The following is a 25,000-nucleotide window of genomic DNA, read 5'->3' on the forward strand; positions in this document are numbered from 1 at the left end:
TTGCACTATCCGAAACGTGGCTGACACCTGATGTAACCTTACCTTTTCCCGATTATAATATCATTCGCCTTGATCGATCCGACCCGTACGGAGGGGTGCTTCTAGGGATCAAGAAGCAGCACCCATTTTACAGAGTCGATTTTTATCCGATGACAGGCATTGAAGCCGTCGCATATGAGGTGACTATCCGAGGTAAAACCCTCAGTGTTGCCTCCGTATATCTTCCTCCGAGAACTGCAATATCTCGCAGGGATCTCGCTCACATCTGCTCGGTTATGCCCGAGCCTCGGCTGCTCATGGGAGATTTCAACTCCCATGGTACAGGCTGGGGGGGAACTGTACGATGACAGCCGTTCAACGTTGATATATGACCTCTGCGACGACTTCAACATGACAATTTTGAATACCGGAGAAGTTACACGAGTGGCACCTCCAGCTCAAGATGGCAGCCCTAGAAACAGCCGATTAGACCTCTCAATCTGTTCGAGCTCATTATCGCTGGAGTGTACATGGAAGGTTATCCAGGATCCCCATGGTAGTGATCATCTGCCGATTGTTGTTTCTATTTCCAACGGGTCGCATCAGTCTCCATCGATCGACATCGCCTACGATCTCACCAAGCACATTGACTGGAAGAAGTACGCGGAAGCAATTATCGACGGTGAGCAATCGGTAGAAGTTCTTCCACCGCGGGAAGAGTATCGGTTTCTGTCGGAGCTGATCATCAGTAGCGCGCTTCAGGCACAACGTCGACCTGTGCCAGGTCCATCGGTTCGCAGGAAACCCCCCAATCCGTGTTGGGATAGTGAGTGTACAGAAATCTATCGGGAGAAATCCGCGGCGTTCAAAGAGTTTCGGAAACGCGGTTTGGTCGAAAACTTCCAGCGGTACGCTTCCCTTGAAAGCAAGTTCAAGAACTTGATCAAGGCGAAGAAAAGCGGTTACTGGCGTCGGTTCGTCGAGGGTTTGTCGCGCGAGACTTCGTTGAGAACACTTTGGAACGTCGGAAGAAGAATGCGTAACGCGTCGTCGGTTAACGAGGATCGAGAAAGCTCTCCTCGATGGATCCTCAAGTTCGCAAAAAAAGTTTGTCCAGATTCCGTGCCCGTCGAGCGAATAATTCGTGATGTTTCTGAAGATAGGGACGACATGGATAGGCCTTTTTCAATGGTTGAATTCTCACTTGCTCTTCTTTCATGTAACAATTCCGCTCCAGGAATGGATAGAATCAAGTTCAACTTGCTTAAAAACCTCCCCGACGTCGCTAAGAGGCGCTTGTTGAACTTGTTCAATCAGTTCCTGGATAACAACATCGTTCCGGATGACTGGAGACAAGTGAGGGTGATAGCTGTTCAAAAACCCGGGAAACCCGCGTCGGATCATAATTCGTACCGTCCAATCGCGATGTTGTCTTGTCTACGGAAGCTGTTGGAGAAGATGATTCTCTTTCGACTGGACAAATGGGTTGAATCGAATGGCATGTTGTCAGATACACAGTTTGGTTTCCGCAGAGGCAAAGGTACGAACGACTGTCTTGCGTTGCTTTCTTCAGAAATTCAGCTTGCCTTTGCTCAAAAGCAGCAAATGGGCTCAGTGTTTTTGGATATTAAGGGGGCTTTTGATTCAGTTTGTGTCGATGTTCTTTCCGACAAACTACACGACAGTGGCCTTTCACCAATTTTGCACAACTTTTTGTATAATTCGCTGTTTGAGAAGCAGATGAGTTTTGCTCATGGCGACTTGACAGTTTCACGAATTAGCTACATGGGCCTCCCCCAGGGTTCATGTCTAAGCCCCCTTCTTTACAACTTTTATGTTAGAGACATAGATGATTGTCTCATGGAAAATTGCATGTTAAGACAGCTTGCGGATGACTGTGTTGTTTCTGTAACGGGATCAATAGCAGTTGATCTGCAAGAACCACTACAGGATACTTTGGATAATTTGTCTACTTGGTCTCTCAAGCTGGGTATCGAGTTCTCACCGGAGAAAACTGAGATGCTTGTCTTTTCTAAAAAACACAAACCGGCTAAGTTTCCGCTCGTTCTGATGGGTAAGACAATCACTCATAGCATGTCTTCACAATACCTCGGCGTCTGGTTCGACTCCAAATGCACCTGGGGGAGGCACATTGTGTATCTGATACAGAAATGCCAAAAACGAATCAACTTTATGCGAACTATTACCGGAACATGGTGGGGAGCACATCCGGAAGATCTGATCAGGCTGTACCAAACAACAATTCTATCGGTTTTAGAATACGGTAGCTTCTGTTTTCAATCCGCGGCGAAAACACACTTGCTGAAGCTTCAACGGGTTCAGTACCGTTGCCTTCGGATCGCGTTAGGTTGCATGAACTCGACTCACACAATGAGTTTAGAGGTACTTGCTGGTGTACAGCCTCTGACAGACCGCTTTGCGGAGTTGTCGTTCCGGTTCCTCATCCGATGCGAGGTTCTGAATCCGTTAGTCATAGAAAACTTCGAAAAGCAGCTCGAACAGAATCCCCAAACTCGTTTTATGAGTGTGTACTACTGGTACGTGACAACTTCTCAGACTTCGACAGCTCATTTGTGGATTTTGATTTCTCTATGAGGGATGAGATCACCGGTATACCGGAATCTTTTCGTTCCATAGGTATTCTACAAATTTTTGCAAGTAAGTTCGGGCATGTTAGCGGGGCCAGACAGTTCTTCACAGATGGTTCCAAAACCGATGATTCGACTGGATTCGGTGTCTACAACGAATTTCATAGCGCCACCTTTATGCTTCAAAAGCCATATTCGGTATTGCTGAGCTAGCGGCTATATACTACACCGAGTACATTCGCACTCTCCCACCTGAGCACTACTTCATTTTTACCGACAGTCTAAGCTCTCTGGAGGCTGTTCGGTCAATGAAACCGATGAAGCACTCAGCGTACTTCCTGAATGGAATACGCCAAGTCTTGAGTGCTTTGTCCAAACGCTCATACATCATCACCATAGCTTGGGTCCCTTCACATTGCTCAATTCCGGGCAATGAGAAAGCGGACTCTCTGGCCAAGGTGGGCGCTAGCGGAGGCGATATTTACGAGCGTCAAATCGCCTTCGATGAATTTTTTGCATTGGCCCGTCAGGAGACCTTGATCAGCTGGCAACACAAATGGAGAGATGGGTAGATGGTTGCACTCCATCATTACACAGGTGTCGAAGAAGCCATGGTTCAAAGGGTTGGATTTGAGCCGCGATTTTATTCGTGTAATGTGTCGGTTGATGTCCAACCACATACCTTCCGTGTTGGGCTCTCAGAAAGCAATCTCTGTGTCTGTGGCGTGGCTTACCAGGATATCGAACATGTCGTGTGGGGATGCAATGAGTATCGTGAGGTCAGATCTGAGCTGCATGAAATTCTCCGGGTCCGAGGAAAACAACAGAAACCCGTTAGAGAAGTGTTGGCAGGACTTGATTTGGAATACATGAACCTGATTTACCAGTTTTGAAACGTGTTGATGTCAGAGTTTGATGTAGTACGTTCCTTGTTTTCGTTGTCCGCCTTTTGGTTTTGTTGTTCGTCCCTGTCTGTCGTCACCCTCCTTCCGTTTGTCCTCTTCTTGTCGTTGTCTACCGATAAAGTCCTTTCTTTCTGGTTCCATTACAGATATGGACAATTGTCCCATCAATGTTTTAGTATAAGTTAGCAAATAATTTAGTTTTAACCCCATTAATCCCTCCTTCCCAATATTATTTTATTTTTTTTTTCAATCCTTAACCTCGAAACAGCCGCGAGTACTTCGGCTTCCCAAACTAACATAGTTTTAAGGCAGTAATAAATTGTAAAATGTAAAACCATTGTAAAAACAAAAGATTTCGGCTCAGTTATGCCCATGTGGCGCCCGAGCCCGAGCTAGTCTCTCTAAAATTAGCGATTTGTCTACGATTGATAACGGCAGAATGCAACTCTGTTCACAGGAGGTTCCAGGGGTAGTTGTAGGGGGTCCCAGGGGGTCTCAGAGGCATTTTCGGCGGTTCAAAATCACGAGAGGCCTGAGCTGCGTTACAGGGGGCCTCATGGGAATTTCAGGGGTTTTTAAGTATTTCCAGAGGAAGATCCAAAGGGTCTCAAGGACGTTTTAGGGAGTTTCTGCATGATTCTATTTTTTGTAGATCTTGGCTCTGTTTTTCTTACCTGTTATTATTTTTTTTTTAATTCTTGACCGTTTAACCTTATTTACAGCACTCGTGCACTACGCGAACGGTTCCAACTGATGGCTGGATTTACACTTTAAGAAGCGCCTAAATATATTCTGCAGCGTCTGAATGTATTGCGCTGTCTTTCGGATTTAAGATCGGTTTTGTTTCCCTGCGGCCATTGAACCCTTGGCGGAATTACATACATATAGGCGAATTCCGCAAAGCAACTTAAATTGTAACTTCAAGGGTTACAATGGGGAATTGTGACGAAGTAGTGTCCTGGCGATCCTTAAGGATCATTCCTAAGGACATTTGCCACAAATCCTGCGCACAGAACCTTGAGCCATTTTATTTTTCGGTGATGTATTTGATGATCTAAGTCCTAAAATGAATTATTCTAGTAAATTGGCGTTTTCATCCACTTTAACGCAAAGGGTGGGAGATTGTAACGACGTAGTGTCCTGGCGATCCTTAAGGATCATTCCTAAGGACATTTGCCACAAATCCTGCGCACAGAACCTTGAGCCATTTTATTTTTCGGTGATGTATTTGATGATCGAAGTCCTAAAATGAATTATTCTAGTAAATTGGCGTTTTCATCCACTTTAACGCAAAGGGTGGGAGATTGTAACGACGTAGTGTCCTGGCGATCCTTAAGGATCATCCCTAAGGACATTTGCTACAAATCCTGTGCACAGAACCTAGAGCCATTTTATTTTTTTGTGATGTATTTGATGATATAAGTCGAATAATGAATTATTCTAGTATATTGGCGTTTTCATCCACTTTAACGCAAAGGGTGGGAGATTGTAACGACATAATGTTCTTAGGCAGCGTCCACAAATTACGTAATGCTCTAGGGGGAGGGGGGAGTACAACCGAGCGTTACGGTACTTACAAACATATTAGGGTTTTCATACAAAAAAGCGTAACGGAGGGGGGAGGGGAGGTCAAAAAGAGTCGATTTTAGCGTTACGTAATAAATGGATGCTGCCGTACTTGAAAAAATATGAAATAGTTTATACTCGGTGAATATCACGTTAAATATGAATTGAACACGAGTTTTCTTTTAAAATTCAACTTCTTTATTACCTCTGATCATACTGCCTCACACGCAGGGCATTCTATACATTCCTTGTTATCAATGGTAATCTTAGTGCCGCATGAACTGTTTTTAAAGCATTCTTCATCCACGCACCCGCTGCATTTAATGCAATTAATAATGTTTTCGTTTGGTTCAATTTTCTGGCAGCAGTTAAAGCAAACCTTCTGCTTCATCACCTCGCTTTGAATCATTGCAAACGTTTCCTCCATAACTTTATCGGCATTTATTTGTTTGCTGAAAGTGTTGGACCCTGCAATATAAAAATCTTAATATGGAATAGTTAAAAAAATATGTCTGCCCAAGTAACCAAAATACATTATAAACCCACTTTAATTTTACTTTATATAAGTGCAGCGTGACTTACGCTTAATGTAATGCTGCTTTAAAAATTTAAAAAATGCGAATATAAAGTGGAAATGGGCAATTATACGACTATTAAAAAGCTTCCCATGCTTTGCATAATAATAGCATTACCAATGCCAATATGATGCTTGCGATTCTGCGTTATCGATTCTTGTACACAAAGCTACAAAGCAGTAACAATGCTTCTATAAAGCAATCCTCATTTGAATAAAAATAAAAATAACTTCATGAAATTCTTATGATTGAAGTAATTCTATCGATTTTCTCGTATTCTAAGATGAATTTTGTTACAAATATAATTGTGCACTTTATATATTTCATTATAATTGTTTTCTTTCTGCCGGATTCGATCCCTGTACGTCCGTGGTATTTACGATATACTGCAACCCTTGTGTTGTGATCTGTAATCCCAAGTAACAATCAGCATGCCTTGAAGGTTTATTCATGTTTTATCCTGGTTTTATACGAGCATGTCAAAAAACTAGTTGTTCTAAATAAGTTTTATGTGATAGTTTTTTTCTTTGAACCTTTGGCGTTCCTTAAAACTATCATATAACTTCTGCTATAAACATCTACAATTAAAGACTTGCAAGTAGACATGAATTGGTTTTATCACTTATTATATACCATTTCAATAAAACTTGCATTTGCGGTTGTTGTCGGAGAGATTTTTTTTTGTAAACAAATACACAAAACTTTGAGGCAATGCATAAAACCAACAAAAGATTTCGTGGCCGTAACATAAACCAAAAAAATGCGGTGATAAAACCGCTAGTTCTATCATGAGCTCAGTTATGACTACCTTAGGAGGGTTAGCCCTATTGGAGGAATCATCAGGAACACAGAGTTTTATCAGAAAAATATGTCGCCTAGCCGGGATAATTCATGTAAATACAGAAAAATTATTACTCAATTTTGTGATTTCACGTACAGCTTTAGATCAAATTAAACCGTACAACACGTTTCCGTCATTTTATTTTGTCAGAAAAATTACATAAAGTCTTTTAAACTACGCTGTGTTGAAAAAACCTTTTTTGCACCCAATTCCACCGAGTAAATTAAATGCATTTAACTTCCAAATTATGCATAGTTTGTGTGGCGCACTTAGTTTTTGTCATTATCACAGTCACATTCACCACAAATTTTCCGCGGCATGTCTCCTGACACGCTAGGATAGGATGCGTCACGTAGTCAGCCGATTTGAGACCATTTTGCTGTCAAACGGAGACCAGTCGCTGATTGGTCGAAACTGATATCCGTTTGCTGCGATCAGATCGCTTTGTTATTGGTTTGGCCGTGTTGCTAGTTTGTAGGTTTAGCATGTGATACCAATATTCAAAATCATTATATTTTTCTATTCAAGTTTCATCGGCTTAAAAATGTCAGCATTCAAATGTAAAACATCCTAAACTGGCTCCTAAGTCTGAAAATTGATAAATACCGTTGATTTGGTGCAAAATCAATTGAATTTTTGATATTTTTCACTATAAATGAGAGAAACTTTCGTTAGAAATCAATTTTACTTGCAAGTTATGCTATTCCAGATGCAAATAATAATTTACGGTGCGAAATATGCATCAAAATTTCCATCCGTAAGTTCAAATCGCTTGAAAGATTTGGAATAAAGAAAAGTGGCAGCACTGGATTTCCATCGTCGACGAAATCGAACGAAAAAATAACAAGGCAGGCGAATTTCTGTTGTCACATCCTATCCTAGCTGACACGTATTAAATAGGAAAACAAATCTGAATTCCAGATCGGCATCTTCCAATTGATGGCTGGATAAACAACCAAGCATAATTTATTCTGACGATCAAACATTGAGAGTGAAAAACAATCAAAACAATTATTTGACAAGTCAGAAGATGGTTTTATTTAGAAGATTGATAAAACTATGATACAACCCGAAATCCTAAGCCGGTTTGCATATGAAGTTCTGTAGACCCTAATAAGACTGGGCCAACTAGCCAGAACGTGGGCTTATTGAGGCATACAAGAACTCGAGAGCATTTTCAAGTCGGCATCAATGGTTTTATGTTTAGGATTTTTGAATCGCTAAAAAACTTTGATAAAATTAAAATTGTTACTTGGGATGGAAGTTGCAAAGATTGCAATTTTTACACCACATCAACAGAAAAGACATAATAACATTAACTCTCACTTATTGATGCATTATAGTACTTCTCAGAGTACCGTTTTAATGCAATGTTGCACAAAAACATAATCTGGCATCCCTTCATAAAAATAGCTAATTCCGCAGCACTGGTTAGGTTGACATTTCGAGCTGCTCCGAAAAGAAAAAAAACATAAACACGGCGGCTGCAGATTTCCTCCAAAAGTTTTCATCATATTACTGGTTTGTTTAGTCTCGTGTTTAGTTTAAGTTGTTGTGAAATCGAAAATATCAGGTAAATTGAGAAGAAAAGTTATATGATTCATCGCGATACTATAATTAACTCACATTTCTTTCACAGCATGTCTCAAAGCAACTATTCCATTGTCCAGTGCTCGTTTGAGGAGGATGATTCTTACCTTTGCGTGCTTCCATCGTCGTGGATTGTTCGCAAAGGATGGAATAACGGTGTTCCCGACAAATTCACAAAACTTGAAGGAGGAGATTTGTGCTACTGGCCAGCAAAAGCAGCTGGATACCGCTTGCTGGAAAAAGCCAAAAAAAATCCCAATATCGGCATCGACGCAAATTTGCTCCTTTCATACCGTTGTAAAATCAAGCGAATTGGTTTCAAAACATACAATGATGTAAGTAGAAATATAGCTTCGAAATACTCGTTTGATCGCTTCATTATTGCTTTTGTTTTCTTTTTTAGGCATGCAAGGAACAAAAGCAAATGGAAATGTACTCCGATACTGATGCTGTCGCTCCGAAAAAGCGCTCAAAGGTTGATACAAGTGCTTCTGACTTGTTCTCGAAAATTCTGAGCCAGAGCAGGAATCAGGGTCAAACTGTCAAGCCCAAGGAAGTAACTGCTCATGGAAGTCCTGGTAGTGTTGACATCGATACATCCTCGTGCGACGGAACAAACAGTGATTTGGATTTGGAAGCTCCTGTGCAAAACCTGGGAACAGTCCGCGAAACAATGACGCCGCTCCGTGGTGCCTCGCAATCTCGCTCGCAGCCAACAACGTCCGACTCGCAAGAATTTTCGTTGAAAGAACTTTTTGAACGTGTGCAAAACTTGGAAAACCAACTGAATCGGTGCTTGATCATGCTCTCCCAAATTAATGCCAAACTTGATGAGATTGGCTCTCGGCAGCGAACGGAGAAAGTGAGGGAGAATGCTGATGACGAAGACTCGGTCGATATCAAGAAAAATGAGTTCGAACCAGTTAAGAATCTTGCTGAATTGGATGCTATTGAGGAGAAGTGCAAGAACGACAGTTTCGTGGCTAACGTTGTTCGATCGATGGGGAAAATACATGGAAAGCATCGGTTTACGGGAGCTGGACAAACCGTGTGTTTGCAACTCATTGATTATTTCATTGACCGTCAGTTTCTACGCGAATGCTCATGGACTGGAGTTGGTAAGACAAAAGACCCAAACGGAAACTTGAGACCAAAGATTGCTTTTTCGAAATACAGCAAATTTATCGATCTTTTCTTTCAATCCGTTCTCAACGCTGATGAGCTATTTACCTTGGAATCTTGCCACAAGTTCCTCAAGCAATGCATTCGCAATTCCAAGCAGCGAGTCGAGGATATCAAGCAAGTACGTGCTTCTGTGTCGAGGAAACGTGGCCGAAAAATTGTAAGAGATGAACAAGACTTGGATGATGACGATGAGGAAAAGGATGATAACGCCGGCGATGAAGTACCCACTGATAACTCAGGTCAACAATCAACAACGAATGATCACATTTACTCACAGGAAATGATCGTTGAATTCTTGGACGAGACCATCCTGAAACCAGAACCGAAGTTGTAGAGACAAGTTTCTACCTAAAGCATATACGAACTGATGAATTGATTGTTTTTATTTCGTTTTCGAACATGCGTGTATTTTGAATAAATGTTTTCATGGTTTTACAAGCATTCTTTGTCCGGCAATGTGTGATGCAAAGGAATAAATACAATGTCATTGTACACATTAATAGCAACTAATTTGCATAACGCTTGGTTAACCGAAATCATTTTCTGATTATTACAGGTAAGGTCTCTTGTATGAAATACGAAAATGTTTGATGATGGGAAAGGTTCTGAAAATAGATTACTAAATGTCACTAGCTCTGATCCGTTGATACCAGTTGAGTCTGCGAAACACATTGAAACTACTTTTTTATCTCTGGTAAGGAACCATTTGTTGGAAAATTGTTGATTTAGGGTAAAGCTTTTTGACAATTTAATGCAATTGTATTTGGAACTGTCTTGTTTTGATGGATTTTCAAGACATGGATATTGAAGGGTTGTGCTGTTATTTTCTTGATCAATGTTATTTTTTTCTGCTAAGCGATTGATTATTTATTGCAAAGGCAGTCGTCCTGTTCGAATCAACTTCTTGATCTTGTGTAAATGATTTTGAAATGGGTAAGACGAAATTGTTGGTAGTGGCCCAAATCGACGAATCTCATCAACAATATGAGACAAGTTATGTATGTTACTTGTAACTGAATTGAACTGACTGTAGTATTTGGTATTAAATTGCTTAAATAGAATTTGTGCAACAGGCAGAAATCGCCGAAAATAGTTGCTGGAGCAAATGGTAACTGCACAGAAGAGAATCGAAAAGATAGCATACATTTCATCTTCGACGAAGTGTTTGAGGATTACAATTCCAATGTAATTTAAAAATGAGGCGCATTCCGAAGCTTTCCAATGGTTCAAAGTGTCAATGCCGCGTACTGACCGGTGAATTTCCACGGGTAGTTGTACTTTTGAGAGTAATTCTGAAATTGAAGCGACCTCATTCTTTGACCACCTACGCGAGTCTAAACCATTATGCCATCCCGAAAAGCGAGAAGTAATCTCTTCATTACTCCTAGATGGAGTAGATGGAGTGAGTCAGAAACAATCACATCTTCTACTATATCGATTGGAAGATGCAATAGGGGCGTAACTACTGGTTGTTTTAACAGTTTCCCATTTTCTCTTATTTTGTACACTTGCTGATGTTCTTCGTACAGGCCTTGTCGGAATTCGAAATCCGTTCTTTTGACTGCTGACGTGTTCGGGAATATGTTCGTTCTTAATAATGAAGAATATTGACCAATCGTGCAACATTTAAGACAACCATGCTGAGAGTTGAAATTTACGATTCCTAAAAATAAATCATGCTGTTATGTAATAGATATACACTCAAATTTAAATCTGTTCACCTTTTATGAACGCTCTTGCTGGTGAGTCGCATATGAAAGCTCGTATTTTAACTTTCATATGAAACCCATTTATGATCAAACCGTGATGTAGTACAGGTAGAATATCAACCACAAACTTCTCTAGATATTCTTCCACTTTTTTTGGTTTGCAGCGACCGTAGCAAAATTCCAATCATCATGGGATTGATTTCTGGCAACTCGTGGATGTTAAACAATATAGGCCACACTTGTCCAGTTCCATTATTGAATAAGGGGAGGCCGTCAATGTTGATGTTGATGGATATTGACAGTTGTTCACTCAGTTTAGCAAAACACTGCCGAAGGCAATTTTCTGAAAGTTGATAAAAATAATATTTAGATCAGACAATGAGTCCTTTTCTGATTGAAAATCATATTCTCACCGATCCCTTGATGCCAATACACTCCTCCATCGATGGCAGTAATGGACGGTTTAATCCGAGGCGTATACAGAAGTCGCCTGGGATCTCTGGGCAATGTTGAGTCAAGTTGGTTAAGTTTTTGTAGGAGCGGTTTCATGGCTTGTTGTCTGATACAGGTCGGACTCGATTATCCGGAGTCGGGTTCTGAAGCTTCCCAACCATATATCTGGCAAACGGAATATTGAATGAAGCTGAAATTTTGCCTGATTACCAATCAAATTTGGTTTGATAAAATGTCAAGATTTAAGCTTTATACAATATTTCGTTTCGAAGATATATTATTGGGAAGCTTCTGATCCCGACTCCGGATAATCGAGTCCGACCTGTATTATATTGTACACTCCAATTTCGAAGAAATGACGATAGGTTCCTATCGGATTCCTCGATTGAATTACGATTGTAAATTGGTTCTGTGGCAAGCTCCATAGGAACCGTTTCTGCATCTTCACAGCCGTTGTTATCGGAAGCACGAGGATCGTCGAAGGATTCATCGTTAGATTCTGGTGAGATTTTCGGCACAGCAGAATTTGGCTCCGCGAATTCCGGGTGTTCCACCTGTTTATGGTCCACGGCAGCCGGATCAGATTTGTGGTTCTTGCTGGATGCCTCAGGATTTATTGCGGATTTATTATTTTGATCAATATGACGATATTTCTTCACTTTTCTTCTAAAACATCCACTATTCAGAAACATTTTCCACTTCTTTCTGCGATCCATTTTGTATCTACAATATCGACGAATAGTTTTATAAACAAAGTCAAATTTAGATATCAACTTTAAACAGTTACATTATACATTTCTTATATTACTGTATAATGCATTTATTTAAAGTAAGGTTGCATTATAAGCCGGTAAGCAATGAAGCACTTAAGCAAACATTATATAATGATATAATGTATAGTAAAATGCTGCTGTGCGACAATGCTATGAATTATTCTTATTGTTGAGTTAATGTATTATTGCATCAGGCGTGTGAACTTAATGCAGTTTCACCCTAATGATGCTGAAATAGAACTGATTACGTGCTATGATATAATGCATGTGGTTACTTGGGTGTTTACCTTTTATCACATTTTCAGCAAAATGTATAATATAAATGCCGCAATTATACCCGTCGTTCTGCTGGCAGCACTTTTTATCTCTCACTGTCCAACCTGAGGGTTTCTTGAGAGTTATGCCAGTGAGTTCGTGATTTTTTGACGTAGGACTACGTCTCTGTTTTCTATACCCGGTGTCATTTCAAAATTTATGAAACCAAGAGCGTTACGTTTGAGTGAAAGATTTTAAACGCTCACAGTATCTTTCCCACTGAATGAAATGATAAAGAAATCCCGTTATCCGAGAGATGAAACTCCCACGTTCAATTTGTAATATTCGGTGAACCTAAAAATCATTGATAAATAGTTGAAAAGTTGTTTTAAAGTTAGACATTGAAATCGCTGAAATCTATAAATATGGGTAGCGGACTAATTTTCTCGTTCAGTCTACCAACGCTCTCTGATTGGTGCGCATCGTGGGGGCAACTACCTAGGGGTTGTTCATAAACCACGTAGACCAAAATTTGGCAATCTCAGACCCCCCCTCCCCCCTCGTAGACTTTCGTCCATACAAAAATTTTGAAATTTGTATGGAGCGTAGACTTTGGCCAGACCCCCCCCCCCCAAAAAGTCTACGTGGTTTATGAACAGCCCCCTACGATGCAGGAAGGAATGCGATCATGCGAGAGCTGTTCGTCAGTTCCATTTCGACCACCGTCGAGGTGACACCTCGAGCTGGGCAGCGGCACATCGACTCAGCGACGACACTCGGCTATCGTACTGATAGCATCAGGAATCTCATTCACGGCAGCAAGCGGCGGGCCAGTTTTCGATGGCGTCTAGCGTTGAGCGCGGAGAAAACCAACGCAAATTGCGTGGCATTGTAAATTCATCAAAATCGTCCATTATTCAAACGGTCCTTTTCAGGACCATCGAAAATGATTTCTCAAGAGTTAATTGGATAAATTTCCACCCTCGATCGAGAAAGGTGTAGTGCAAAGCAAGGAGAGAGCATCGTTTCTCAGCAAGAGTGAAGCCGGTCATTAATCGCATCCACGGCAGCAAGCGGGGGCCAGTTTTCGACGGCGTTCAGCATTTAGTGCGGAGAAAACAAACACGCATAGTGGCATAGTGAATTCATTTAATTTTCTTCCTAGAATTATTCATTATCCAAACGGTCCTTTTAAGGACCATCGAAAATGATTTTTCGAGAGCTGTGAATTGGATAATTTCATTCCAACGAACGGGAAAAGTGTAGTATAACCGAAAAGTGAATTATTGAATGCTTGGTGACTCAGTCAGCAACAATTATGACGCCTAATTGTTCCACCCGGACTTTGGCAACGCATTATCATATCCGGACCATTTTGCGTGAAAAATGTTTCAATTCTAACATTTTCCAAATTAAAATGATCTAAATCATCTAATATTTTGGATACATTATCCGTTCAATGGAAATTTTCTCATTTCTCGGTTGAGTAATCGTTTGATGCGTCTGGAGCATGAGGGGCGGGTCATGCAAACGAAATTAACTGAAAAGCCAGCCGAATGGGAGGAGCTTCATATGCTAATCTAGGGGTATAAAAGCTGTGTCCTCTGTTTTCTGTCTTCATTTACGTTGGATCGGCCAAGGAGGTAGGATGTCATCTCCCTCAAGCAGCCGCACATCGACTGCGATGACTCTCGGTTGATAGCACCAGGAATCTAATCCACGGCAGCAAGCGGCGGGCGAGTTTTCGGCGGTGCCTAGTAATTGAGCGCGGAGAAATCCAACACGCATTGCGTGGCATGATGAATCCATCAAATTCGTCCATTATTCAAACGGTCCTTTTCAGGACCATCGAAAGTGATTCCTCAAGAGTTAATTGAAGAAATTTCCACCCTCGATCGAGAAAGGTGTACTTCGTTGCCAGCAAGAGTGAAGCCGGTGATTAAACTCATCCACGGCAGCAAGCGGCGGGGCAGTTTCAGGTGGCGTCCATCCGGTCACTAAATCTTATCCACTGTAGCAAGCGACGGGGCAATTTTTGACGGTATCCGGTATTCAGCGCGGAGAAAACCCACACGCATTGCGTGAAATAATGAATTCTTGTAATTTTCTTTCTTGAATCGTCAAGATCCCTTAAACGTTTCATTCCATCGGTCGGGAAAAGAGTGGGGCAGCCAAAAACTGATAGATTGAATGCTTGGTGCTCTGTTCAATGAAAATTTACTCATTGCTGGGTTGGTTCATCGTTTGAAGCGTCTGGGTGCATGCGGGCGGGGCATGCAAACGAAATAAACTGGAAGCCAGCCGAATGGGAGGAGCTTCATCTGCTAATCTAGGGGTATAAAAGCTGTGCCCTCTGTTTTCTTTCGGCATTTTCGTTGGATCAATCAAGGAGGATGGAGGTGGGTGTCACAGCAGCTAATTAACTGCTTCGACTCTCGGCTGATAGTACCTACCTAATATGAATTTCATCCACTGACCATGGAAGCAAGCGGCGGAGCAGTTTTCGACGGTGCCTAGCATTGAGCGCGGAGAAAACCAACACGCATTGCGTGACATGGAGAAATCATTAAAATCGTCCATTATTCAAACGGTCCTTTTCAGGACCGCTGAAACATGTTCCCGCAAGAGTTATGAATCGGATAATTTTAAATGGATGGAATAGATCAGAAAAAGTGTAGTGCAAACGCAAAGTGAAATATTGAATTCTTGGTGGCGAAGCTACAGCTACATTAAGCGTTCTACTCGGAATTTAACAACGCATTATTTTATCGGGACAGTTTTGTGAGAAACATTGATTCATTCTAACACGTATCAATTCAAAATAATTGTTTCCATTACCATACTTCCATTACTTTCTTCGACTGATAAAATTTTCTTAATAAATGGTTGATTAGTCGTATGAAGCATCTGAAACATACGGACGGGTCATGCAAACGAAATAAAGAGGAAAGCCTGCCAAATGGGAGGAGCTCCACCAGCTATTTTAGGGGCACAAAAGCTGTATCTTCTGTTCTCTTTCGTCATTTTAGTTGGATCAGTCAAGGGGAGTTGATGTCACCTCCTCAGCTGCGCACCATTCCAGCGACGACTCTCGTCTATCTAGCTGATAGAACAAGGAATCTCATCCACACCAGCATGCGGCGGGCCAGTTTTCGGTGGCATTCTGCATTTAGCGCGAAGAAAATCAACACGTCAACGGTCCTTTTTCAGGACCACCGAAAATTATTCTTAAAGAGTTATGAGTCGGATAATTTTCGGATAATGAAATACGACAGACTGAAAGCTTAGCAACAGTAAAGCTGGCCTAGCCACTAATTGTTCTTCCCAGAAGTATACAACGTATTGCCGAATCCAGAACATTTCACGAGAAACTCCAAAATGATCTAACGTTTCGTTTTCCAAACATTTCTTTTGCGACTCCCCAGTCTGTCGTCACCCTACTTCGCGTGGAACAATTGACGTGTGCCTGCAAGCAGTTGGGGTTACAGCGCGAAACGTATTTAGGAAGCTATGATCTATAATGCCATTCAATAGTGTAATAATTTAATCTGTTCTATAAAAAGCTTTCAAAGAACGGATGAATGAAGATTTCAGGCCAAACATTTCAATAGGTCCTATCTACATTTGAGAGCCTCTCTTCGTTTACTTTCTCTTTCAATTATTGCAATGTAATGGTACACTTTTCAACTATTTTTGCAGTACAAATCAAAGGACGATTGTTTTGACCATCGTTCAATGTAAGGAGACAATCAAAATACAAATAAACAGCTGAGATGTTAACAAAAGAGAGGGAAACCAAAGAGAGCCTCTCTTCTGCAGATAGGACCTTTAGACATATTCGGCCTGATTTACCTTTAAAATTAAAAAACTCTTGAACTTGTCTGCAGATACTTATGAATGCGTCCATCTAAAGTGATTACATAACTTTACTCAACACATGAATCCGCCCATTTGAATTTGCCAGCGTCTGTAACAAAATACATTGTATAATTAAGGTCTACTAATGTGACAGGTCCGTTGATTGATGACCCGAAAGATCAGCTGGTTTAAGACGTTAAATAAAAAGGCCATTTTGAAATCAGAATTTCGTTCCAGCCTTTGTCCTACGTCAACTTTGCGGTTATGTCCTAGACATTACCCACCCCTAGTTTTTTATTTGACTGCAAAACTTGCCATACAGGCAGTTTGCAGTCAAATTCGTCGAATTGCCTTGCATCGAATCAAACATTTCGAAGCACCTCTTATCATTCTGGACAGTGATTTTAACGAGATAAAAGTGCTGCCCATAACAAACTGGTATAAGTGTGTCGCGTTTTTCCGTTAAAACTTTGGCCACGAGTACAGCAATTTTGTGTTGTGTGCCAATGTCCAGTTTACCTATTTCTTCAAACATTCCCAGCTGAAACAGCTTTGTGGCTGTGAACGTATCCAGCATGTTTACATTGTTGTTTTTGTTTAACAGCCACAGCACTGCATCAACGCAGAAACCATAGATTTGCCTGAAATGAACATATATTTTTATTGGGTGCTGGCTTTTTAATAAATAACGTAAACGCCATTGCCATGGAAAAACTAACTTTAAATTGTTAGTTTCTAGTTTTTCGGCTAAGCAGTCTTCATTAAACTAACATTTTTCAAGTTATTTCATCGAACACATTACCAGAAAATAAGATGGCTCAATGTTCAGTCTGCAGGATTTGCAGCAAATTTCCTTGGGAATGATCCTTAAGGATTGCCAGGACACTATGTCGTCACAATCCCCCACCCTTTGCGTTAAAGTGGATGAAAAACCCAATATTCTAGAATAATTCATTTTTCGACTTATTTCATCGAACACATTACCAGAAAATAAAATGGCTCAATGTTCAGTCTACAGGATTTGCAGCAAATGTCCTTCGGAATGATCCTTAAGGATCACCAGGACACTACGTCGTCACAATCTCCCACCCTTTGCGTTAAAGTGGATAAAAAGTCAACAAAGTTGTTCAATGAGTTATTTTCTTATTAATGTTTCTAAGGAGGTATATGTCGTCTTGATAATAGGGCCATTTACCCTATATTGAGTAGTTTACCCTAATTTCCAACTAACACTACAATTAATGCACTAACATTACAATAATTAACCCTTGAAGTTCCAATTTATGTTGCTGAGCGGAATACGCCTAAATGTATGTAATTCCGTCAAGGGTGGAATGGCCGCAGGGAAACAAAACCGATCTTCGGATATAGTCGGTAACAACGGATGCATGATGTCAGACGAGAAGCCAAAGCGGCGAACGCGGTTCCGGCTGGAGCGTTTGTCAGTTTGCCCGTTCGCGACAGTTCGGTTCACGATGCGCATTTTAACCTTCTTAATACATCTTAATACACAAGAATCTAAATCAAAATCATTACCGGATTTTTTGAACTGCGACGGTTCATCTTCCCTTATCTCTTGAATCTGCTTTTCTATTGTTTAATTGGTTGCCGAAATGTCGTTCTTTTTTTCTATGTTCCACATACCTGATCATTCAGGCAGTCAATTCATGTTTGAACATCACAGCTCGTTCAATGGACGGGTCAATACACTGCTCGAAAACATTTTAAAAAAAGTTCGTGTTACGGGATGAGAAAAAAAAGAACAGGGTTTTGGGATTCTGAGAAGAATTTTTGAAAAGTATTGCAACGGGACCTCACAGTTTATGGCCGAAGTTTGTATGGAGAACCTGGGGTGCTCAATTGATATGTGTATTAGAAGCTTAGAAGTGCCGTGCATATATTTAGGCGTTTATGATTTAAGGTTTGTTTCGTTATTTTTTTTCCTTCGACGTTTCGTAAACTTCCCCTTCATCTCGGCTCCGGTCTTCTTGTAACAATTCCATGAGCTCGTCATCGTCCAGCAACATTGTTTTCACAAACTTTGTCACCGTCAAATCCTTCCTCCATCTGCACAATCTGCGAATGCACTTCTTCTTCTTCCTCTGGATTTTGTTTGCTGACTGCGCAGGTTTGTCAAGTGGGCTTCCAGCAGGCATTTAGGGTACCGTGATTTCGAGTGAAATTGATCAGTGGAGTGAAATTGACAAGAGGGTCATTTTCATTTGTTAAAAATAACGCTTTAAACTCAAAACAATTTGTAAAAGTTGTTCATCATCTAGCTCAACAGTTATTGAATGATGAGTTTACATGTTTTACAGTCAATTAGTCACATAATTCAATATTTTCCGAAACTGCCTGTCAGGCGAACTTCACTGGCACTTTCAAACTTTTGTTACCGTAGCTGTATCGCAAATGTAATGAATATTCGAATGAATGTTTCTAGCTGCCTAGTATTCGCTTAACCCGATTTCGTCATCAAGAGTTCTATAAATAATTTAATGCATAAAATTGTACTTTTTCGGAAATTGCATACTTTCAGGCGTTTTATTAAGATTTATTAAACTTCAAACTTAAATATATCAAACTTCAGTAAACTTGTTAAAATTGCGCACAGCTTTTCGCATTCCGGTGTTGTTAATTCAGGAGGAAAAAATATTTTCAGCACTTACAAAAACATTTCACTGATTGATTGATTTCACCCCGAAATTAAAATTTTTGATTTTTTATTTCAAATGATAGGGTCTTGTACCATTTGGGCAAGTGTACCTATTTTGACACTTGCCGCTATAACTAAGTCAATTTCAAACGAATTTATTTGAATTTACCTATAGAGTTAGGCACGTGCAGTATCTAACTCTATACCAAAACTCAAATCAATCGGTTTGAAATTGACTTCGTTAAAGCGGCAAGTGCCCAAAATAGGTACACCTGCCCAAATGGTACAAGACCCTATTTTTTGTAATAAAATGATTTGCAGTAGAATTTTTCACTTCGTTGACTGATGAAACCCATGGTCGTACTTATTTTAAAGCATTAAATTGATCCATATCGATAAGTATTCAAAAATTAATCGCCAAAAACTACGAAAAGTGATCAATTTCACCCGAAATCACGGTATTTGTTTTTTCAACTGCTGCACATTCGGTCCCAACAAGTTAGATGCAATAGATAATTGTGATTTTTGTGGTCACCGTAAGCGATTCGTCGGCATCAGTTTTGTCTAATGAAAACCGGAAGCTTTGATTGAGGTAAACATTTCTTGAATGTTGATATTATTCCCTGATCTATGGGGCTGCTGTAACAGTGAGGATGTGTTCGGAGGCAGAAATTCAATCTTCGTGTTTGGGTGCTCGATTGCCATGTAACTGGACGCGCTATCCAGAATGACAAGAATTTTAATCGGCAATCCATTTTTCGTAAAGCATCAGGGATCAAGCAACTTTTAACCCAATCGTTGAAAATTTCCTTTGTCATCCACGCAATTCTGTTAGCTCATCTGTAAACGGGCAACCTGTTAAAGTTCGTAATTTTTCAAAGCCCGAGGGTGCATGCAGAGTGTTATGAATCATTATTTTATCACCAGATGCGTTGCAGCAGAACATCAAAGTGGCGAGTAAATGAACTTAGGAAGAAGGTAAAAATCTTCTTGAATGGGTGCAGCAATTTATTAGGAAAAAGGGCAACGCGAGGCAAAAAGTCTGAAAACCCCCGGCTTTTGTGGCAAATATGCATAAGGTATGCTGATGCAATTCGAAATTTTATTTAGATAAGTGTAGTACATAATCTTTTTCAACCGCTAAAAATACAAAACTCGTTACCGTAATCCGGGGTAACATTGATCAGAATTTCCTATCTATCTTGAATAATTATCTTGTTAAAGCAAACGTTACATGTTTAATATTTTTAAAACAAGTACTGGCCCTCTGAGTATGTGTTAAGCTACTTGAAAAAGTATTGTAAAACTTTAAAACATGTTTAAATAAGGTTTTTAATATAATTTTTGATTGTGTTGATTTGGGGTAACATTGATCATGTCAGTGATCAATGTTCATTTGTGTTGAATATACCCTTTCTAACTAAATTCGGGGTCGCTGATTTCGAATATGTTGTTCAAATTCTTACAAATTATGTACTTTTTAAGTTATTTTAGGATTAAAATCCTCTAAACCACGAGTAACACCTAAAGGTAGGCAATGGCTTAAGGAATTGATAGCCGACTTTTAATAAATCGTATATTTTACTGAAAAATAGCATTTTCATAAAAGTTTCGTTTATTAAATCCAACTCTAGAATATCATATTGAAGTAATACAGTAATTTCGAACCTCATATTGTATCTAGTATTTACGCCAAGCATGAATGTTTGACAATGTATCTCATTGCGTTACGAAACACAGTTATGGAAAAATTGATCTAATTCAATGTTTATGAAATTCAATTTCCATAAATTGCATGTCATTTAATAGCTAAATGATAGCAGATTACTATATACCATTCCATAGCAGAAACTGATTCAATGTAAAATGCTTATTTGAACATTTCATGAGGTGGGTCAAGGCGATCAATGTTACCCCGCTGATCAATGATACCCCGGATTACGGTATCTATTTATCCACCAACGGTAGCTATTCTCTGTTCGTGTTATGATTTGATTCAACTGAGCTAAACTAAGAAAAAAGTTCTGCAAATAAAGTTGAATCTCGTATGTAGTGTATGCATTTGCACTATACTTTTCATTGCATTACCTTCGGAGAACTGCTTCAGATAATAGACTATTTACATTTGAAAGTCGATGGGTGTTTCTTCTGCGTGAAAATAATTATGGCCTTCCATCAAGCCCACTAACGTAGCTACATTGATTTTGTAAAGGATATTGATTGCATTTATATAGGATCACCTCTTTTAGAATGGCATTAGTCCATTCAATTGTTTTAACTGCGTTACACTTCAAAGATGAGTTTCCTGAAGAAACTTCAACGATTTAGGATTTTTCAACATTCCTTCAAGGAACCCGCCGAATTTTACGCCCACCAAATAAAATTCCCCAACAAAGTATCGAAAATTTCCGGTCTGGATGTGTTCAGTGAAGATTTCCAGATACTAAATCCCAGAGTAACGTTCAGTGTCTCGCTTTTGATGTTCTACTTCTACATCAACATAGTATCGGCCTACGAAATGCGAGACAATACCGAAGATCTGATCAACAGTTTAACCACAATTGGAATCGCAATTCAGTCCGTGACGAAAATAGTCACGTTTGGAGTTTTCCGGAAAGATCTTGTTTGGCTGCACCAATATACGAAGACGCTCTACCGAGAGGAATGCAATCCGCGAACGAGAGATCTGCTAATGAACGATGTTTTCTTGCTGAGTGTGATTTTGAAAACGATGATTGTGGGATACGCCTTTACAAGCATTTCGCTAGATTTTGCCCCTGTGCTAGTTTTGACATATACGGGCCTAAAACTGTTACCATTTGGGTTCTACATTCCATTCCTCGATCAGTTTTCGTGGACAGGATATATGATCAATTATTTTGTTCAGATACTTTTGACGGTGTTCGTAACGTCCCAGGATATGGGCCCTGATTGTATCTACATGATCATATCGATGAATTCGTTCACGCAGATAAATCTGATTGTCGATTCGCTGAAGGAATTAAGTCGGCACATTGACGAGGGAGATTCCGACATGGATGACCAAATCATAAGCATCATCCAACGACATCAGGAACATCTGACGTAATAATAAAAAAAAACATCATAAAAGTTGTTTTAAAATGACATCAACATAATTTCAGATACCTACGCACAGTTGAAACGGTTTTCTGTATGATGTACTTACTCAGCTTCATAAGTTTGTCGTCTGTTTTGATTCTATCGCTGTTTGCCGTAGTCACGGTAATAAATAAAGTGCTTCAGTTTGGTTTTTATATATAACAATGAATATACTTTTCAGCTTTCTTGGTACCAAGGAATTGTGTTTATTCTGTTTGTCAGCTATCAGTTATTTTTTGGATGCTTTCTAGGAACGATTCTGGAAATCAAGGTAAAATCCGGCGAAATGTATAACACTGATTTAAATTATCACTTTTCCATCCCGCAGAATGAAGAATTGCAGCGTGCAATTTACAACATCTCATGGTATAAACTGTCATTGAGCAATCAAAAATTACTTCGTTTTCTTCTACAATCAGCTCAAGAACCAGTTAAATTGACGCTCGTTTTTGCTCGATTGAACATGCCCACGTACTTGCAAGTGTACAAAACTATCTACAGTATTTTCACTATGCTTTTGACCGTTCGCGAGGAATAATACATGATACGATTATAAAAACGTTGATTAAAGAATGGTAGTAGCAAAAAATCCGCACCAACCACTGCGCCAATGAGGCGCACCTCACGTAGCTCCTGAGCAAGCTTCAATTAAAAAGTGTTACGAAAAATGAGATAGAAGTATGCGAAAATGATTTTCCAAATAAAATATTCTTCGCACACAATCTACTAGCAGTTTTTTTTTAACAATTATAAATCTACAAAATATGCTTTAGCAAACGGCCATAAACGTTTGAAAAGTTCATGGAACAAGTTTAGTTATATATTAACGGAACAATCGATGGAAATGGAATTATGTTGAAAGCAAGCATGGAAAACAACGGCAAAAGAACGCCAACAAACCGATGATTGGTCCAAATCAGTGATAGGCAATATACTGCAGGAAACTATTTTAGACTCTTACAAATGTTCTAAACATTTTCCTTGCCTGAATTTGTCACAGTTATGCTCTAGCTGTTTGTTCCGACCAGGGCATATGACCATCACCTGCAAAATCCGAGACACAGTCAATTGATTAAAGGCTAAAAGTTTGACATACGTAATGCCTGAAGTTCATAGGCACAATATGTGTTGAAAAATGGACAAATTGAGAGGAAAAATTGCGAAAAAATCCACGTAGTTCTGGTGGGATTTGAACCCACGTCTCCCCAAGTTCGCTAGACAGGGCGCGTTAACCAACTCCGCCACAGAACAAGCTAACAATTCTGTGAAGTAGAAAGCCAACCTGAACCCAAAGCCCACCTCACCCCACGTTCTTTCCTCGCAATTCACCACCGACCGAAGGAGATGGTGAATTGCGAGGAGGGGTGGCGATTGGGGTGAGGTGGGCTTTGGGTTCAGGTTGGCTTTCTACTTCACAGAATTGTTACCTTGTTCTGTGGCGGAGTGGGTTAACGCGCCCTGTCTAGCGAACTTGGGGAGACGTGGGTTCAAATCCCACCAGAACTACGTGGATTTTTTTCGCAATTTTTCCACTCAATATGTCCATTTTTCAACACATATTGTGCCTATGAACTTCAGGCATTACGTATGTCTAACATACCATTTCGGTTGGTTATCCGAAAAACAGCAACATTCGTGTTGGCTAAAAGTTTCCACATTCAGCTATGGGAGAAGAATGCACGCCTTATTACAGTTAGGAGAACGATGGTACTCAGGCTCGTAGGGTTTCACTATTAAATGAACAGGATTCAAACGAAGAAATCCTTGCCTGGAAGCCGGAATAAAGGCCTTTTTGTTGTAGATTGGAGGGTTATAAAGAGATACGTGGTAAATCAACATCACGTGAAACTCTCTGTAGAACTGCAAGTTTACAATAGACAATCGGAGAAGCTCCTAGGGCCAATGAAATACAGCCCACACAAGATCTTGAAATGAGTACGAAAGCAGAAGATTCTAAAATGGCTAAGCCTATCCAACAAACTTGTAGAACCGAAAGCGAAACGCAATTAGGGCGACAAAGGTACTATTAGGTCTTCAAACAATGTGGAGATAAAATTAACAAAAGCCTAAAAATGCTAATCGATTCTTTACAGAAGTCTTCTGAAATTCTTTCAAACAATAATGTTAATCATTTTCAGAATATTCCTCCAGCGATTGCTCTAGAAGTTCTTCCGGGCACTCCTCCAGAAATTCCTCCGAGGATTCCTTCAGGAATTATTCCGGGGACTTCACCGGAAATTCTTTCAAGAATTTTTGCGAGGCTTTTCCCCAAGAATTACTTTAGGAATTCCCCCAGTTAATCCTTCGGGGATTTCTACAGTAATTCCTTTAGAGATTCCTTCAGCATATCCTCAAGAGATTATTCCAAGGTTTCATCCAGGAATGCCTCCTGTGATTTCTCCACGAATTCCTTCCGGGATTCCTTCAGGTTTTTCTCCTGGGCAAGGATGGGATCATTCATTCGAAATCAGTTACATTCACTTGCTGTTAATTCGCTTCAGAAATATCGTAGCTAAAATCAATGTATGGAACACTTTTCCATGTTTGTTTACCTGATTCTTTTTAGAATAATTTAGCGTAGCATTAATAATCAAGTCAGCAGAAGGCAGCAAACGCAACTCTTCACGGCGTGAATGTAATTTACATTCACCGTGTGGAGAGTTGCCTTCACAGCTCGCACACGACTTTAGCGTATCCGACCCTACCCAAATAACCAAAAGTTCCGCTCCCCATGACGAAATGCACTTTCAAGTTCCGCAAAGTGTAGATAAAGTTCCGAATGGAACTTTCTGGCTGCTTAAGAAGCTAACAATGTGCCTTGCTGGAACTTCGAGTTACTAGAAGTTTATTTCAGTAACTTAAGAAATTTTTTTTCATTTTAGCAAAAAAAAAAACTGAGAACTTTTTTACCAAATTATTAAGTGAA

General features: G+C 40.0%; 2 protein-coding genes across 2 annotated transcripts; both read left to right on the plus strand.

Annotated features, from left to right (window-relative positions):
- The first annotated feature begins 7,424 nt into the window (after positions 1–7,424).
- On the plus strand, positions 7,425–9,588 carry LOC109399441 (uncharacterized). Its single transcript, XM_062843640.1, has 2 exons — positions 7,425–8,400; positions 8,469–9,588. Exons 1-2 carry the CDS (start codon positions 8,071–8,073, stop codon positions 9,582–9,584), a joined length of 1,446 nt encoding a protein of 481 aa, XP_062699624.1. The 5' UTR covers positions 7,425–8,070; the 3' UTR covers positions 9,585–9,588.
- Positions 9,589–20,347: 10,759 nt separating this feature from the next.
- Positions 20,348–22,744, plus strand: LOC109399953 (putative odorant receptor 83c). The gene is made up of 4 exons (XM_019672424.3): positions 20,348–22,038; positions 22,098–22,197; positions 22,256–22,345; positions 22,403–22,744. Exons 1-4 carry the CDS (start codon positions 21,251–21,253, stop codon positions 22,610–22,612), a joined length of 1,188 nt encoding a protein of 395 aa, XP_019527969.3. The 5' UTR covers positions 20,348–21,250; the 3' UTR covers positions 22,613–22,744.
- The last annotated feature ends 2,256 nt before the right edge of the window (positions 22,745–25,000 follow it).

Source organism: Aedes albopictus, unplaced genomic scaffold (assembly GCF_035046485.1).
Source record: "Aedes albopictus strain Foshan unplaced genomic scaffold, AalbF5 HiC_scaffold_392, whole genome shotgun sequence".
NCBI lineage: Eukaryota > Metazoa > Arthropoda > Insecta > Diptera > Culicidae > Aedes > Aedes albopictus.

Coding starts and splice junctions, on each gene's coding strand:
- LOC109399441 (XM_062843640.1), top strand. CDS start 8,071: ATGATTCATCGCGATACTATAATTAACTCACATTTCTTTCACAGCATG. Junction 8,401..8,468: donor GTTTCAAAACATACAATGAT/GTAAGTAGAAAT, acceptor TTTCTTTTTTAG/GCATGCAAGGAACAAAAGCA.
- LOC109399953 (XM_019672424.3), top strand. CDS start 21,251: ATGAGTTTCCTGAAGAAACTTCAACGATTTAGGATTTTTCAACATTCC. Junction 22,039..22,097: donor CGACATCAGGAACATCTGAC/GTAATAATAAAA, acceptor ACATAATTTCAG/ATACCTACGCACAGTTGAAA. Junction 22,198..22,255: donor CGCTGTTTGCCGTAGTCACG/GTAATAAATAAA, acceptor TATACTTTTCAG/CTTTCTTGGTACCAAGGAAT.